Source organism: Taurulus bubalis (assembly GCF_910589615.1).
Source record: "Taurulus bubalis genome assembly, chromosome: 14".
Taxonomy (NCBI): domain Eukaryota; kingdom Metazoa; phylum Chordata; class Actinopteri; order Perciformes; family Cottidae; genus Taurulus; species Taurulus bubalis.
Genome location: NC_136602.1, coordinates 21,331,823 through 21,348,518, shown reverse-complemented (window position 1 = coordinate 21,348,518; position 16,696 = coordinate 21,331,823). Strand labels below are relative to the sequence as shown.

The 16,696-nt window shown below is 46.6% G+C and overlaps 1 protein-coding gene across 1 annotated transcript in view; it reads left to right on the top strand.

Moving 5' to 3' along the window:
* The window catches only part of inpp5a (inositol polyphosphate-5-phosphatase A), a gene marked incomplete at its 5' end in the record, with an annotated part of 140,558 nt that overhangs the window by 76,693 nt on the left and 47,169 nt on the right, over nucleotides 1-16,696 (top strand). The window contains 4 exons of the mRNA XM_079229968.1: nucleotides 5,221-5,284; nucleotides 6,337-6,440; nucleotides 12,798-12,850; nucleotides 14,261-14,380. Of these exons, the coding sequence (XP_079086094.1) occupies nucleotides 5,221-5,284; nucleotides 6,337-6,440; nucleotides 12,798-12,850; nucleotides 14,261-14,380 (341 nt within the window). The remainder of the gene's footprint in view (nucleotides 1-5,220; nucleotides 5,285-6,336; nucleotides 6,441-12,797; nucleotides 12,851-14,260; nucleotides 14,381-16,696) is intronic.

Here is a 16,696-nt window from a genome sequence, read left to right as displayed (position 1 = left end):
CCATTTATTATTCTGTACAATTACCATTACAGCCTTGCAGAGCTGCAAGCATTGCAGTAAACTCTTAAGTCTTGTTGTTTTTGTGAGCGTACATCTCCGATGCCAACATTGTCACAACATTTCAGGATAGCGAGCCGTGCTTTGATGATCTGCCTTGGCCATAATACACACTGAGGCTCAGGTGGTCTGAAGCTGTCATTCCTTTTTCAATCCTAAAGGATCAATACTGGTCCTGGTTTGCCGTGTAAACTAATTTCCTAGCAAGGTTTGCTCATTTGGGACAGAGGAAGAGCATGAAGGAGAGTAAGCTCAATTTAAATCTTAATTACTGTGAAATAAATAAGTAAATGTACATTAACATGTTTCCTATCGGTATATCTTTGAACTGTTTAATTCCTTCCCTCCCTCCAAGACCCCCTCCCCCGAGACAAGGGCTCCTTCAGGACGTGACGGATGGCTCCGGCACTCGGGCCGCTTTCAAATCACAGGAAGTGACAGAGGAAGTTTTAATGAGAGTTTTGTCTGTGTATCCAGTCAGGGCTTCCAAGGCACCCGATGAATAATAGACACTGTGGCTCAATACTCTGAATACTCAATCAATGGCAGTGGGAGAGGGCCTTGGCAAACGCATATGGCAGTCAGGGTGTGGGCGGTGGGCTCAGGAGGGGTAGAAAACACTATGGCTGCTCACTGCATTTCGTGAGGAGAGGTTCTACCGCAAAGGTGCTCTTTATAGCCCCCCAGATCCTGCATGTCAATAGGTCCCACGCTGACACGGAGGGCTCATGCCGAAGAAAACAAATACGTGGATTCTTCCAACCGGTTGGCGTCGGAGCGCACAGCATGCTGCTCTATTGTCTGCCGACCCCGCCGCGCTTTGTATTGGAGTACGTCAAGAACGCAGCCGTGTATGAATGCTGGTCCTCGGTGACTAATGAGGATATTATGTAGCTATTAGTCAGAGCTTATGTCTCTGCCTCCTCTTCTAAGCCGTTTTGACATAACATGCGTTCCTGATATATCGCAACACCATTTCTTCATGACAGCACATCTGATTGACCTTTCCGATAAGACCGACCGACCGTGCTCGGGGGGGGGGTGTTCGTGCGCACTTCCGTGGGTTTCTGTGGCGATGTTTCCACGTGCAGGTTTATGCGGATCACTCTGGATTTAAAAGATGAGGGGACTCCAGGGACTTCTGAGCAATGAGATATAAACTGGAAAACAGCCCATTTAGTCTCTGCTGTCCAAAGAGCGAAATGCCACGGGAACCCCCTCAGGAGATATTTCTCTGAGGTGGCCACTGAGATAACCCTGATCACGCCGCAGGTGCTGTATCACTTTAAGGGAAGTGTCGTTAACAGTTATTTCCTGTTTTATTACAGCCCGTCATGTTCTCGTAGTTTTGGCCATCCTTCCTGATAATAACGAGGCCGTGTTCATTTCTGAGATCTTGAATAAAAAAAAAAAACATTACTTAAAGGGGAACACGATCAAAAAGGTTGTAGACTAATGGAGTGCTATACTAATCAAATCAAAGTTGTTGAAAATCTAGGTTTACTTGTGTTACCTGTCTTTTACTGCCAGTGTTCCCAGTAAAATCATATTAATATGGGCCCCCCCCGCCCCATTAATACGATTTTACTGAAGTTGCGGACTTTCTTGCTAGCTTTGGCGACTTTTGGAGCCAGCGTGGCAAGCTAGACAAGACAAGTTGGGAACAATGTGCTCTTTTTTTAAAATCTAGCATACTTCTTCTTGTTTCTCAAGATTACCCACCCTGCCGTTAACAATGGTTTAAAAGAATACTCCAAAAACCTCACTACCGGGGCCTCAGTTAACCCAAAAAAGGAGGGACATCCTAATGAAAACAATCATGTCCAGCGACGGTTCCCATATTTTGAGTAAACTGCCCCTTGCTAAAGGGCTTTACGAGCGTAGCATCTATTTCCCTGTTAAGAGCCCTCGCGAGTACAGCAGAACATTACCCTCGGAAGTTGTACAGCGACACCGCGATGACACCCGGAGTGTGCGTGGTGTTAGCTCTCCCGGGACTGGACCACTCTCCCTCAGCACAGATTGGAGGTGAGACCTTGGAGGAAAAATGATTACTTTTATGTTTGCTTTATGGCTCATTTTTCACATTAAACCGCAGAAAATCCATGCGGAGGTCACAGGATTCCCGATTCCCCCCGTCGGCCGGAACTCATTTTTGCAGCCCTCGGTATCGATAAAGCATTCAGCGGAGCAAAGTATGCACGGCTATGTACTGCAGCTCTCAAGTCTCTTATCTCTCTCTCCCCCCCCCCTTCCTAGCAGCCAGTCTATTGGGACTTGTTCAGCACGTACCTGCTGGTTTTTGTTTGTGGAAATGTCAACTACACACACACCTTATCTGTGAGTGGCGTAGCCAATACGACCCGCGATAAGAGATGGCATTGCCAGAGCGAGTCATAAAACCCTGGCTATTTATGGCGCGGTTATTGTCTTTCTGTCTACAATTATGGTGATTACTCACCCCCCCCCCCCCACCGCGGCCTTCACGGTGCACTTAATAGACTGCATTTTACTAATGGAAAATTAAGTAGCCGCCGTGGCAGCGGGGGTTTATAAATATGTAAAATATACTTTTAATTATTTCAAGTGAATCTGGCAGCTAATCAATAAAGAGGGACGTGACAAACATACGTTTGACACGGGCCATTGTAAAACCGCTGGTAAAAGATAAGCGCGGCCTGTCAGCGCAGTCCGGCCCTAATGAATATTTTGAGGCTGTCATGTCAGGAGACAAATGGATTAATTGCACCCAGCTAATATAATAGCTTCTTCATGAAGAGTGCAGGAGGGAGGCAGAGGAGAGGAGCGAGCCACCGCAGCCGCCAGGTTCCTAACCCCGGTGTCAAATAAATATTTATCAGGTTGGGGGGGGTTAAGTAGATTTTCCGCGATTACACGGAGAGCCACTTAAGCGTCGTCGTTTATCATTTTATTTGAGAATTGATTCAGGCCGATTAGTTTGGCTTCATTTTAATATGGGATTTGGGGTCCTGCAGAGGGATGCGGCCTTACTCTGCAAGAGAGACTGTTGAAGTGGAAGGTTTCATCATTTATTTCTAAAGTTCTTTATTGTAATTTTTTCCCCTGCAGATAGCAGTTGTTGAAGCGGCCATTAATCAAGGTTAAGGACAGATTTTGCCGGTAACTGATGTCTTTCCTGATCATTCTGTTCGGAAATTAAACCCATCCTTATTTCCCAAAGCTCGAGATGAAATCTCTTGCTTTGTCTTTTTCAAAAATATTCAATCTGAAATTCTACACTATCAGGACATTAAGAAATATTACTGTCTATCAGTTATTATAATTTGTTTATTTTTTTGTCAATTTATTTTCAGTCCATCAACAACTGATCCGCTTATTGTTTCCGTAGCAGCAGTCTCCAGAGGAATCCGGCTATTTAATTTCCAATAGACTGATGAAACATATCCCTTTCTATCCATAATTCCCCATGTCATATTTCACTTGACTGCCCTCTGAAATATTTACACAAACAGCAGCAGCTAGCAAAGGTGGCACCGCTTTGACAAATAGCATGCCCCCCACACCCCCTCCACACACACACACACACACACACACACACACACACACACACACACACACACACACACACACACACACACAAACTCTTGTGCTGCCTGCTCTCCTATCCATCTCTGTCTCTGGGTCTGTTGTCGGCACTTTAAGGTGAAAGAGAACATAAAGACAAGCGAGCGCGGCAGCTAAGTGTCAGGGTGGTGGTGGGGAGGGGGGAGGCTTCCTGGAAGCCGTCCTCTCGTGTTGGGGAGCTTGTGACCTTGAGTCCATGCATTTCGCCCAACACCGTCCCCGCCACCGCCTCCCTCCGTCAGAGCAGGAGAAAGTGGGGGTGGAGGGTGGATGCGCTGCAGGGGGGCTCGGGTCACCAGCCGCTGTTCTCATCAATTAAATGTGCGACAGTGTCCCCCCCGTCGGCTGGACTTATGTGTCAAGGAGATGGGCAGGACCTCATGTTTGTGCTTTTGACAAATCAGCAAATGTTTAATCTCAAGATGTGCCGGTGCTCATAAATAATGCAGGGGGTGGGGGGTGTGGGGGGGTGGATGGATGGATGGGTGTTGGGGGGAACCGACGAAGAGAGGCGTCTGGCCTCAATAGGGGAAAACACAGGAAAAACCCTTCAGACTAAATCCTCCTTGGTGCCCAGAAGCTTTTCTTCTCCGGGTGTCTCCTCCTTTTTCTGATCACACCCCTCTAAGCCCGCTCCGTCACTCCTCCTTTCTATTAATGTACCTGAGTCTCGCCTCCCAACTGCACTGTGTTCCCTCCATCTCTGTCGCACAACGTTTTTTTTTTTTTTTTTTTCCTCTCTCGTGTTTTTTATTTGGTCTTTATACTCAAAGTTGCTCAGCTCTCTCTCTCTCTCTCTCTCTCTCTCTCTCTCTCTCTCTCTCTCTCTCTCTCTCTCTCTCTCTCTCTCTCTCTCTCTCTCTCTTCCAGAAGGCCGCTATCTCAAAGACACAGGGGATTGAGCTTTGAGCTTTGCTTCCGCCCCCACCGAGTGTAAAGAGGGCGACAGAAAGCAGTGTAGCGGACTGTGAACCGCATCAAATCCCCCCCTCTTGCTCCTTCCCACAAACTTTGATTGGCTCGTCCACCGACTGGGAAAGTTCCCGATTGTCCGCGGGGGAAAATTAAGATTTTAAGCCCATTGAAGTCGATCTTCCGTCGTTCATCTGAATATGTCCTTTTGAGAGCTGGAATTGTTGACGCGCCACATCAGAAGAGAATGGGGTAAAGGGGGCGGGCTGTACTGTACCGGGAGCACCTGTTGTTGTTGTTGTTGTTGTGTAGTCAGCGGTGTGTAGTGTTCGTGGCTTCCCCCTGTGAGCAAGGCGCTCTCCTTTTCAGACCTGTTCATTAGTCGAGCTTCCTCCCAATGGAGATCGATCCTTCGCACACGCGCAACATGGTGAAGAGGTGACGAGCATCTTGGAAATGGAGAAATAATGGGAGCAATTGTTGCTCTTAAGCAAGTTGGGAATTAAAAAAAAAAAATTTAAAAAAAATATTCCACCCTTCATGTGGAGAAGTGATGATTCTTGATCCTGGATCAATAGCTTGAAAAAATGTATAATTTATGGGAAAATGTTTCTCTCAATCTCACTTCCCTTCCCCCTCTCGCAGGCTCTCGGAAGTTTCTACTTCATCCACGAGTCTTTGAAAAACATCCACCAGTTTGATTTCAAAGGTGAGTGCCCCAAGACCCCCCCACAAGACCCACACACTGACATCACACAGACATCACAATGAAATGAAATCATCCCGCCCCTCCACCCGCAGCACGTCACACACAACCATTCGCGGGCCATTTCCATCAAAAACCAGTGTAGCTAAGATTGGCTTTGAGGATAATGTAAAGGGTGATGCAGGGGGGGGAATGGTAATGCTTATTAATATTAGGATTTAATTCATAAGATTTCGGGCCCGTCGGTAATGGTGTGCGGCGGGTTATTGGACAGTTACGGCGGTCTCATCAGGCTGCGGTGTCAGAGGGCCCTGAGGTCCAGCGGATGCGCTAATTAAAGGAGGGGATATAGATAGTGCCACTTCATATTAGACCCAAGTCAGCATTAGAGAGCCGGTGCCCTGCAGTGAAGGACAGGGCGAAGGCAGGGTAGGGGTCTTGAGGAGACAGGACACACCCCCACCCACCAACCATGTACACACATGTACTTGAAAGATGTGATTTTTAAGTCAGAATTACAGAAACTACTAATTATTTTTGTGTGCGTTTTGTTCGAGCCCCACCCCGTTGGAACTCAGCCATCACTCATGTCGCTTTTCCTCCTGTGACGTATCATTTTCCTACGCTGCTTTCTAACAACTAGAATAAAACTTAATCACACAGCTCATACAGGAATACCAACAGAGGGCGGACACAAAGGTGTTTGTCTTTACTGTGCAACGTGAACAGGAAGAGGACCAGAGGAGAGATCAGAGACAGGCATATGTATTTCGTCCCCACCCCTCCCCGTGTTGTTACCTCTCTCCTCTCCAGCTGAAAACCCAGTCATTCCTCTTTTTGACCAGCAGGTGGTGCAGTTGTCTGTGGAAGCCGAAGTGGCTCCCGCTTTCGTTGAGCTTTTAATTGCAGCAGGAGAGTCAGCCTCACACACGGGGGTCTCCCAAAAAATGAACCAGCCATGTTTTGCAACAATAAACTGTCTCCCCTTTTGCCCCCCTTCTACTCCTCCTCCTCATCCTCCTCCTCCCCCTCTCTCTTTCCGTTTCCACTTGAAGCCAAGAAATTCAAGAAAGTCGTGGGGAAGGAGACCTACTCGGAGACACTGGAGAGCACACCCTCGCTGGAGAAGGAGAAGTTTCCACAGGACTACTTTCCCGAGGTGGGTGACGTGACTGATGTTGTTGTGTTGTCGTCTCACGGCAACCCTCTGCCGGGACGCTGGCCTGACGGATGGAATGAACACAGCTCTTTTACATCACATGCAGGCTTAATAAAGCCGCTGAATTGGAAAAAGTCATCAATCACAGACACAAACCAATGAGTTTTGATTTATTTCCCCCCTAAATAAGATTGCAAAAGAAATCATATAAAACACCTGAGCCACTGATATTTGTTTTGTGATGCAATGTCAGACTTTAGTTAATCATTTTTAACAGAATCTGAAATATTCGTTCTCCTACTTTTTCAATAATTTTACAAATAACACAATTTTGTTTTCTATGCATCTCTTTTTTCTTTCTTTCTGTTTTGAGGTAACCCAGCTGACACATGCCTGATTTGGAGACAAATCAGTCACAAAAATTCTAATCGAGAACTGGGGAGAGGGTAGGGGGCCCTCGCTGTGTCCCGTGGAGCAATTCCCCGGCTCACTCTGCCGTGTTTTCTGGTTCCGGTGTGTGTGTGTGTGTGTGTGTGTATATGTGTGTGTGTGTGTGTGCGTGCGTCTGCGTGTGTGTGCGCACCGAGCATAGCTTTGCTGATATAGTAATAAAGAGCACGGCCGCCCGTGTGTCATCCCCGCACTCCCCACTCATCTGTCAACCATGCTCCGGTGGTCGCCTCCGTAAATATATGCAAAACAGATGGATACGGCCCCTTCACACACTTCCCCCCGATTTCCGTCTCTTTCACACACTTGCCAGGACACCCCACCCTGAGTCGCCCTACACACACACACACACACACACACACACACACACACACACACATACATCTTCAGGTTTCCCCACGTTCCTGTTCCGGAGATGATCTAAAACCAATTACACTGATTGAGGCAAAACAAAACAAAAAGCCGATCGGAGTGATTGCAGTGAGTCTCGTTGTTCTTTTGCGTTTTTAGTGGGACGAGCGTTGAAAACCGCCAAACAAACACGGCGGTGAGAGGGATGAGGGTAGTGATGTAGAGGGAAGGTAGGAAGGGGACGGTGTGTGTGTGTGTGTGTGTGTGTGTGTGTGTGTGTGTGTGTGTGTGTGTGTGTGAGGGGGGGGGGGGCAGATGAGAAAAAGTTTTGCCCCAGTGATTTATGCCTCTTTCCCAGCCGGGATATGAATCTGGGATGATGCTTCGGAGAGCAGCACTCCAGATAATGTTAGCCCATTTAAAAAGAGCAGATTTGTGTAGTCTATCAGGGTCGCCGAGTATTTTATTTTTTTCCCCTTCCCTTCCCCTCCCTCTCGCCCTCCTCCGCCACCCCTCCGTAGTGAGAAATTGGTTGTTATCATAGATCACAGATACTGCTCAAACCTCTTATGAAAGATGAATTAATTTCACTAATGCTTTAATGCAAAGCTCTCATGAGGGAGGCAGACTGGTGATAACCCCTGCCTCGTCCCCGCTTCCTCCGCCTGTGATTTATGCCCTCTTTTAGTAGATGAAACCGCCTAGATTTGCCATCCATCTGCAGCTTTGAGGAATCCTATTACACCAGGAGTGGGTGGTGGGGTGGGGTGGTAGAGGATCTTGGGCCGGACAGAACGCCACACACACACGAGTCCCGAAACCAGTTGCTCGCTCTCCGGTTCGGTTTCTCACAATATCGTAACAAACGGTGAAAAATGACCACAACCGGATTATTTAAAGCTGCCAAAAGCGAGGGCAGGTGTCGTGTTTTGTTTTCGTGCTCGTAAAGAGAGGGGAGATTCTTTTTTTCTTCTTTTTTTAATAAATGCATCCAGTTTGTCACACCGAATCCTCCCAGGAAGGTTAGAGTGACAGCAGACTGTTGTGTGTTGTGTGTCTTCCCTTCGCCGTCCCCCTCGTTAATAAAGTGTCAGTGAGCGGGCTGCTGGTGACATCATGGTGGGAGGGCCGGGCGTATAAAAGAGGCACCAAATGTTATGTTGTGCATTGAGTGGTGCGCGGTGGGAAGGTTGGTCCTACCTGCAGAGACGGGCTGCATCCAGAAATGAATTATCGATTCATTTGCAAATATTTTTCTCCGGTTCGTACTTTCTCACGTAAGCACACGTGGTATTTAGTTTCACAGTAAGGAACATATTGGGTGAAGGCACCTGACCTTCACACTTCCTGCTCGCGGCCCTCTTCTGCTCCCACACTGGTTTTGCTTCTGATTTAAGCGACAACCCTCTCCATATGCAAAACATCAGCCCCCTCCTTAAATTTCACTTGAATTACGGTTGTAAGTGAAGGGGGGGGAGAGAGCGAGAGAGAGAGAGACGCGGGGACGTTAATTGAAATGCTGTATAAGACGGAAGTGGACAAAATCGTCGGTACATTTCTCCTGAAAGGTCGGCGTGATGGATTCTGCGGTTTGTCGTTTCCCCCGTTGTACCGTCACTCTTGGTTGGGGGCGTTAATATATTTATTTGTTTGGCTTCGGTAATACATGCTTCCAAAAGCCATTGCATCATAAGGATTTGTCATTGCCTAATATAAATAAAGTATACGACCCAGACCTTAATGTGCCCTTGCTATTGATTGTTTTACGCAGCCGGTATGAAAAAAAAAGGAGAGAGAGAAGGGAGTGGCGAACAGGCTGTAGATCAACATCCATATGAGTTTGTTTGTTGTTTGGCACCACGAAGCGCGTCCATAAAAGCATTGACTCCTCGTACCCTTTTAGTGCCCTAAGCTCCGATACGGAGCGCGATTACTTGAACACACACACACACACACACACACACACACACACACACACACCCCCATCCATCCATCCACCCCCCCGTGATCCACGAACGCGGTGCCCTGGTGGCGTCCAGGAGACGAAAGTCACTCAAGCGGGCATTGCTTGTAAAAATGTTCGCCGCGTTTATTGCTGCACAAGACACCTGTGACACCGATGGCGCACGCCGCGACAGGCAGGACCTGCGGTGATGGCACGGGAGCTTGTAAAAGGAGGGGGGGGGGTGATGATGTCGAAATGAAAGCGTGAATGAATTACTTTTTTTTTTTCACTGTATTCGTACATCGTATTGATTTTTACAACTGAAACATCCAATTTTATATCCAATGCTTTTTATTTATTTCTGACTCCTCGAATTCACCATCGTTGAACACTTGGCGTTCTTGCGTTATGCTGAGCAGTGACAGAAGCAGACATGGTGGTACATCTTTCTCCCAACACACACACACATGCTGTCCAGCCATATGCCCTCTCTTTATTCCCCCCCCTCCGGTTGATGGAATAAAGATAAATGTGACTGTCTGCCGGAGCTCAAATCAATCAACGTTTCTGTGTATTACTTATTACTCACAGTGCATTTCTGTCACGGGGCCTTTGTGTAAACCACACACACACACACACTCTTCCAAACATCACCCCGCCATAATGTTATTTATGGGGGTCGGACTTTGAGCTGAAATATAAGAAAGGTCAAAGAATCGAACGGGACACGCCAGGCAGGAAGGTGTTTTGGACGAGGTGTGTGTGTGTGTGTGTGTGTGTGTGTGTGTGTGTGTGTGTGTGTGTGTGTGTGTGTGTGTGTGTGTGTGTGTGTGTGTGTGTGTGTGTGTGTCACGTCTGACATTTTATCGTAGCGTAATCTTCCATTGGTCACAATTGGGGGGGGGTTTATGTAGTTGGTTCCCAGTGAATCCAACGATCCTTCTTCACCCCATCTCGTCTATATATTTTGTCTTATTTCCTGTCTGTCTGTCTCTTTCTCATCCTGTGTGTGTGTGTGTGTCTGAGTGAGTGAGAGAGAGAGAGACACCGCCCTGGATGTGACCCGCTGTGTAGCTGCCGTTCATCACTGCCACGGGCGGGGACGCCATCACTGACCTGCGGGGAGGTCACCCAATGTCAGCCCCAAAAGCCTCATGACCTTTTACTGTTGCCCTTTGACCCACCCCCCCCCAAATCTCGTCCACCTCCCTGTGCCACTGACTCCTCACAGCCACCAAACCCTGACGTGTGATATGATTACGTGTCATGACGAGACGGAGCATGGCGAAAAACATTTGTGTGTGTGTGTGTGTGTGTGTGTGTGTGTGTGTGTGTGTGTGTGTGTGTGTGTGTGTGTGTGTGTGTGTGTGTGTGTGTGTGTGTGTGTGTGTGGAGGTGATGATGATGTCTCAGCAGGAGTTTAAATGGGGCTGGACAGCATCTGTTGTCATCATCCCCACTACCCAACATCAGCTGCGGCGACCAAATCATGATGTCATTGTGTCAGCCAATAGAGAGAGAGAGACTTCTCTTCTGCTACACTTTGATTGATTGCATGAGATAATCATCTTAACCGCACCCCCATTACAAAATAAAAGCACTTAGATTGGGTGAACTAGACGGTTCCTCCTCACTTACCGATACCTAGATGCTTGTTTCGCTCAACTCGGACCGGTCGGTCCGTGTGTTTTTTACCCGTGTGTGTGTTTTATAAGCAAGCGATGAAGCAGGGGGTCAATCAGTCATACGTGGAGGAAATGGGGCAATCTGGGGCCGGGTGTCAGGGAAAGTGATGGATTTTAATGCCGCGATTGTAGTTAATGGCTCTTTAAATTAAATCGAGATTAAACGGCTGCAGTCAGAGCAGCCCCCCACAACACCAACTCTTCATCTCGTCCCTCCTCATCCTCCTCCTACTCTTTAGACTTTTTTTCCTCAACTTTACATCAACGAACACATTCGGTACAGTGTATGTAAAAAACAAACATTCTAATACATTCTGATTCAGTTTTCAAAAAAATGTTTTCATATGTTATGGCGCAGTGAGTGCGACACAATTCCATTTGCTCCTTTTCAAAGTCACAATGTTGGGACAGCGAGTTATAATTGGGCCCATACATCCTGCCGAGGCCGTATGGATTAATTCAAGTATGCTAATGTAATTCAATTTGATACAGTTAATCTTGCACTAATGCAGATTGAAGGATGTGAGGTGCAATCAAATACCTCTTAGGCCATTTAATTTATTTCAGAGTTTCTTTTTTCTTTTTTAAAATAAAATTAGTCAATTTGTAATTATGTGACCTGGCCCATAATTAGTTTATTCATCACTGCAGTTAACTCCTCATTAGGAGTATCGGAGCGAGATGGACAGGCTGAGGGGAAAGAGACTTATTTATCTTTTCAGAATGAGAACACTCGCAGCATCAATTTGTCTCCCGTTTAATAACCGGCTTCACGGTCAAGCATGTGCTGTTTGAGAGAGAAAGAGAAAGTGAGGTCTTTGGACTTGTGATTAGATAATTAACTGAAGGCTGGTGGGATCTGATCAAACATAAACTCCGTTTATGCTGTGGGACTTTCGCCTATAGGGCTTCTGTGTTGAAGTCGTATCACTTTTCTCCGCAGAGTTTATCAGACCAACTACCTTTTGAAGTGTTTTCAGAAAAAAAGTGCTCGAGGTGATTTGAGGTCAGCTGGATTAAAACATATAAACAGGTTTTCAGCCTTTTTTGGGGGGACATGTAATCACTGGAAGAAAGTAACTAAGTATATATTTACTACTGAATTTAAGTACAGTATTGGCATACTTATACTTAACCGTATTTCCATTCCAGTTCATGCTACTTCCTTTCTCACAAGATTTCAGAGAGAAATGTACTTTTTACTGCACTACATGTATTTGAACGCTTTAGTTATTATTTTGCTGATTTTTATTTTCTAAAGAAACATATGAAGAGCTTATAAGATGTTATCATTACCATTGGAGTATCTAACGTTGGCTACAACAAGTATGTTTACCTTTGATAATTATATATGACCATATTTAATAATTATATTGATAATAATAAAAGTATGTTTTGCCAATAATACTTCTGTACTTTTTATTTTTTTTAATGAAGGGAGTATCTTTAAACCGTGTTTTTTTTTTTACTTTAACTAAAGTATCTGAATGTCATAGCTCAAAAACACAAATACTGACAATTTGTATAATTTATTAATATTATTATAGCAAACCCTGACTCCAGTGTTACATTACGTTAAATGATGCCACTGTAGTTCTCGCTCATGGTATCTGCAGTCTTGTAAAGGGAGGGGTATTCAGTCAGCGGCAATCTGCAACCACACCACTAGATGTCACCAAAACCTACACAGTCACTTTTTAATCAGTCATGTTCATCTGTATCCATCCATCAACAACCAAAAGTGCAGAAGGTTTAATTTCATTAAAACCCATGTAAATTAACTTCAAGAAATAATTTTCTGAAAGTCAACTTGATAGTTCATGACTGTGTTGAAAAATGTGAAATCATCATTTGACTTGCTCGGTTTCATCTTTCTCACGCTGACTGTCCCTCCCGATTGCTAAATTGAGTCTCTCCGTTCCGCAGTGCAAGTGGTCCAGAAAGGGATTCATCAGGACTCGATGGGCCCTGGCTGACTGGTGAGTCCCCCCTGCAGCAACACATCCCACCTCATCTCTGTTCCTCGCTGAATCATTACAGCAGTCACCATTGAGATTGGAGATGTAGCCGACCATGTCGGTCAAGCCCCGGCGGGCTGAGGGAGAGGGATGGAGAGGGGGAGAGGGGGAGGGAGGGAGAGAGAGAGGGAGGGAGAGAGAGAGGGAGGGAGGGAGAGAGAGAGGGAGAGAGAGAGTGAGGGAGAGAGAGAGAGAGTGAGGGAGAGAGAGAGGGAGAGAGAGGGAGAGAGGGAGAGAGAGAGAGAGAGAGGGGGAGGGAGGGAGAGAGAGACTCTCCGGACAGTGTGCGTTAGACGGCAGGGATTTGATTAGACGTAATCGCGTTAGTCAAGCAGTTGCATATGACAGATGACCAAAAAGATTACATGCAATTGAACCTGTGCGGCATGAACGGGGGAAAGAAAATGCTGGCTTCCAGTGTGAGCAGCGGGGGGGGGGGGGGGGGATTGGGGGTTGTAATCTAATAGAAGGATGACATGAGAACTAAAGAGCTGAAACGGTAAGCATTTAATAGGGGCATGACGTTTGACAAGAGCGGCAGAGAGAGAGAGGCTGGTGAAGAATGGGGGGGGGGGGGGGGGGGGGAGATGGGTATAGACGGAGAACGCCAAAGGCACGCATGTACTCATTTGTTCAGGATGTCGCCCACAGAATAAAAGAAAACCCTTGAGATAAGACCAATTCCTCCGGGCCAATTCCTCCTCCCCCCGACGAAAGCCACGCTGACAAAACACCCTCAGATTGATAGGATCAGCAGGCGGGGTTCATCACTGTATTGAGAGGTCTTTTCTGACGGGACAGACGCTTCCTGAACTACCAGGCGGGCAAGGTTTTTGCGTCGCTTATTTGGGGTAGCCCTGTGAGAAACGTTCCCATAGAAGAGTGTTATACTCTATATTACTAGTTTCAAAAAAAAAAAAATGTATTTAAGTCTTCTTTCTATGCAGGGATTTGTTCATTAGCAGGAATGTAATCCAGCACAGCGTGAAAGTGAAAGCAGCATTATGTTGATCGATTTTTGGTCAAAAAACATTTGGTCCTCTTTTATTTTGATCAGAGAAGATGCTCTGTGAATAATAAACCGGAAAGTGCAATGAAACATTTTGCCCCAAACCTCTCTCTCTCTCTTTGAGGATTCAAAACCCCTCATTAAAAATACACACAGTGGGCTTTTATCAACACTTGAATTGATTACTAAGCTAAAAGTCTTAATGAAGTTGATGAATTCATTGAAGAATAATATATTCACGAAGCAGCGATTGATTTGTAATTTAACATTAGCTTCAGTTTTGTCACTTGGAATGTTTTCATGAGTTTATTTACAGTGTTCTGGTTGAAGAAGGACTCTCAGACTGTGTTCTTTTATCCCAGTACCTTTGATCTGGTCAACATCCACCTTTTCCACGATGCTTCCAACTTGGTGGCCTTGGAGAAAAGCCCCTCCGTCTACTCTGGGACCAGGCAGAAGGCGCTGGGCTACGCTTTAGACAGGTACTGTACATGCCGAACGTCTGTTTTCACTGAGATGAGAATATAAATAAAATAAAAGGAGATTTAATGTTTGAGAATGGGGGGGGAAATGCTGAAAAATGTAGTGGATACTATTCACAACCCCCAGTCCTGTCTAGCATGGCAAAACCTGTATTGATATTGTAATGGCGGCTTAGAGTTGAGAGCGAGTGGGAGAGGTAGAGCCGAGAAGATTTCGGTGGGATTACATCCGTCTGTAAAAGTAGGGGCTCACTACACGGTCTGTGAACTCCCAACTCTCTTTTATCTCTTTTTTTTGTCCCCCTCTCTAACGCCTCCTTACAGTTAAACTTTTTTTTCTGTGTGTAATCCTACATTTATCTTTGGTTGTTGTCCCACACTAGCGGCAGGCAAGCGTATTTGTTGAATGGGACACGCATCGGCCGATTACCATGATATCGAAAGGGATCATTTTGGTATCTTACGGTACCTTTTTGCCTCAATGTCCTCCCTGAAGAAAGATCTGGTACACAGGAAGTATCTCGAAATGGGTTTGATTTACGTCAGATAATATTGGTCCCCAAAGAATAAATCATGGTTTCATCGCCATGACATTTCCGGAGCTCATTCATCCTCCCCAGAGGAGGCACCCTTTCCATTTTGGACACTCCATGAGCTCAGCCTGAAAAGTCAGATTGTCAACTAAGTACACACAAAATAACAAAAATGATTGCCCTTTGGGGTAGGGTTGTCCGTCCGTCCGTTTGGTCCACTCTCATGAAAGCCTTGAGCGAATTTCTTAAGATATGCTGGAAATACACAGAGGATGAACCCCCTCACTGCTCCTGTTCCACCACCATCAGGCCAACATTTCCAATTCTATATTAAACGTATCCTCATCACATTTATGCTCCCAAGAGGGAATAACGTCTGCACTTTAATTGTGCTGGCGAGGCTCTGGGAGTCGCGACAGCGTTGGTAAAGACGTCTGGGTCCTGCACTGAGTCGAGCTGGCCTCTGTACAAACAGGCCATCTATTCACAGGCCACACTAATGTCACTTATTGGTTATCCATTTGCGGCAGAGCAGGATGAGAGGGTGCCCCTGCTCCCCACCTGGCCGCACTAACACGGAATGAAAGCCCAGCAGCAGGTGACCTCCCATTCAAATGGCATCAGAATGCGCGGCGTGACTCCCGACGCCCCCGCTTTGAATAACTGCATGCATATACGGGTTCCATACATTACCGCCCAGCTCTTTAACGCGCCCGTGAATTACGAGGCACTTTTTTTAAGTATTTTCTGCGAGGGTCATATTTTACCTGTGCTCCATTCTTGATTTGATGCAAGAATGGTCCGCTTTTAATGGACAGGGAAGCTGGAGCGTTTAAAGAATATGGCAGCTTTTGCTGTTTTATGATGCTGTAACTTACCTGGATTTACTGGCATAATGAAGCTTGAAAAGGACCTCCGTTGTTGCTTACATTGGAGTGATTTTCCTTGTATTTCCTCTGCTTTCATCATGCTTTTTCAGTTGATTTATTTCCCCTTCCCTTGTAAATACACCTAAATAGCCGAGTCTCCGAGGTTGAGGAAGGATTGAATAGAAATTGTGTTGGCTGAGTGGCAGTTTCCACGCTCCCTCCTTCTAAATCCCCTTGTGCCGTGAATGGTAACCTTGTTGTTACTTGTGGGCCATATCATTTAGAGGTTCTTTTTTTTGACTGGTGGGGATGAGGGGTAAGTGGTGCAAGGCATCGGGGGGGGGGGGGGGGGTTGTTATATATCCCGGCTCCCCCTGGTATTCCTGGGGTGGGATAGTGGTGGCATCGCGCCTCAGTCACTCACTTTGGGTGTGGGGGGGAGATCACCGGGCGCAGATCCGGGGCACCGGAGTGAGAAAAAGCTGGCGGCGCAGAGGGAAGGGAGGAGGAGCACAAAGGGTGCTCGGGCTCTGTAAAGGGCAGTGAATAATGGGCCGGTCCTTTCACAGAGGCTGCTAACCTTTTGGCAGCCACCAGCAAACTCCATTCTCCTCCGCCGATCTGGGAGGACAATGTGCCCGGGCCCAGGCTTTGAATGAAGCGCTACCACCAACAGTGTTCCCATTCAGCGGCTGGTTGGGAACCATCTTTTTGGCCATTGTCCTAACTTTGACTCCTACCCCCAGAAAGCCAAGCAGGAAAAGGGGGGAAATATCTAAAACCCCAGCACCCCTTGCCTCCTTCCCTCTTCTCTCCGCTGCTCTCTCCCTCCTCTTCCGAGCTCTAATCTCCCATTGCGGGATGGGAGAGGAGAGGAAAGGAAAGGAGAGGAGAGGAGAGGAGAGGAGGGGAGG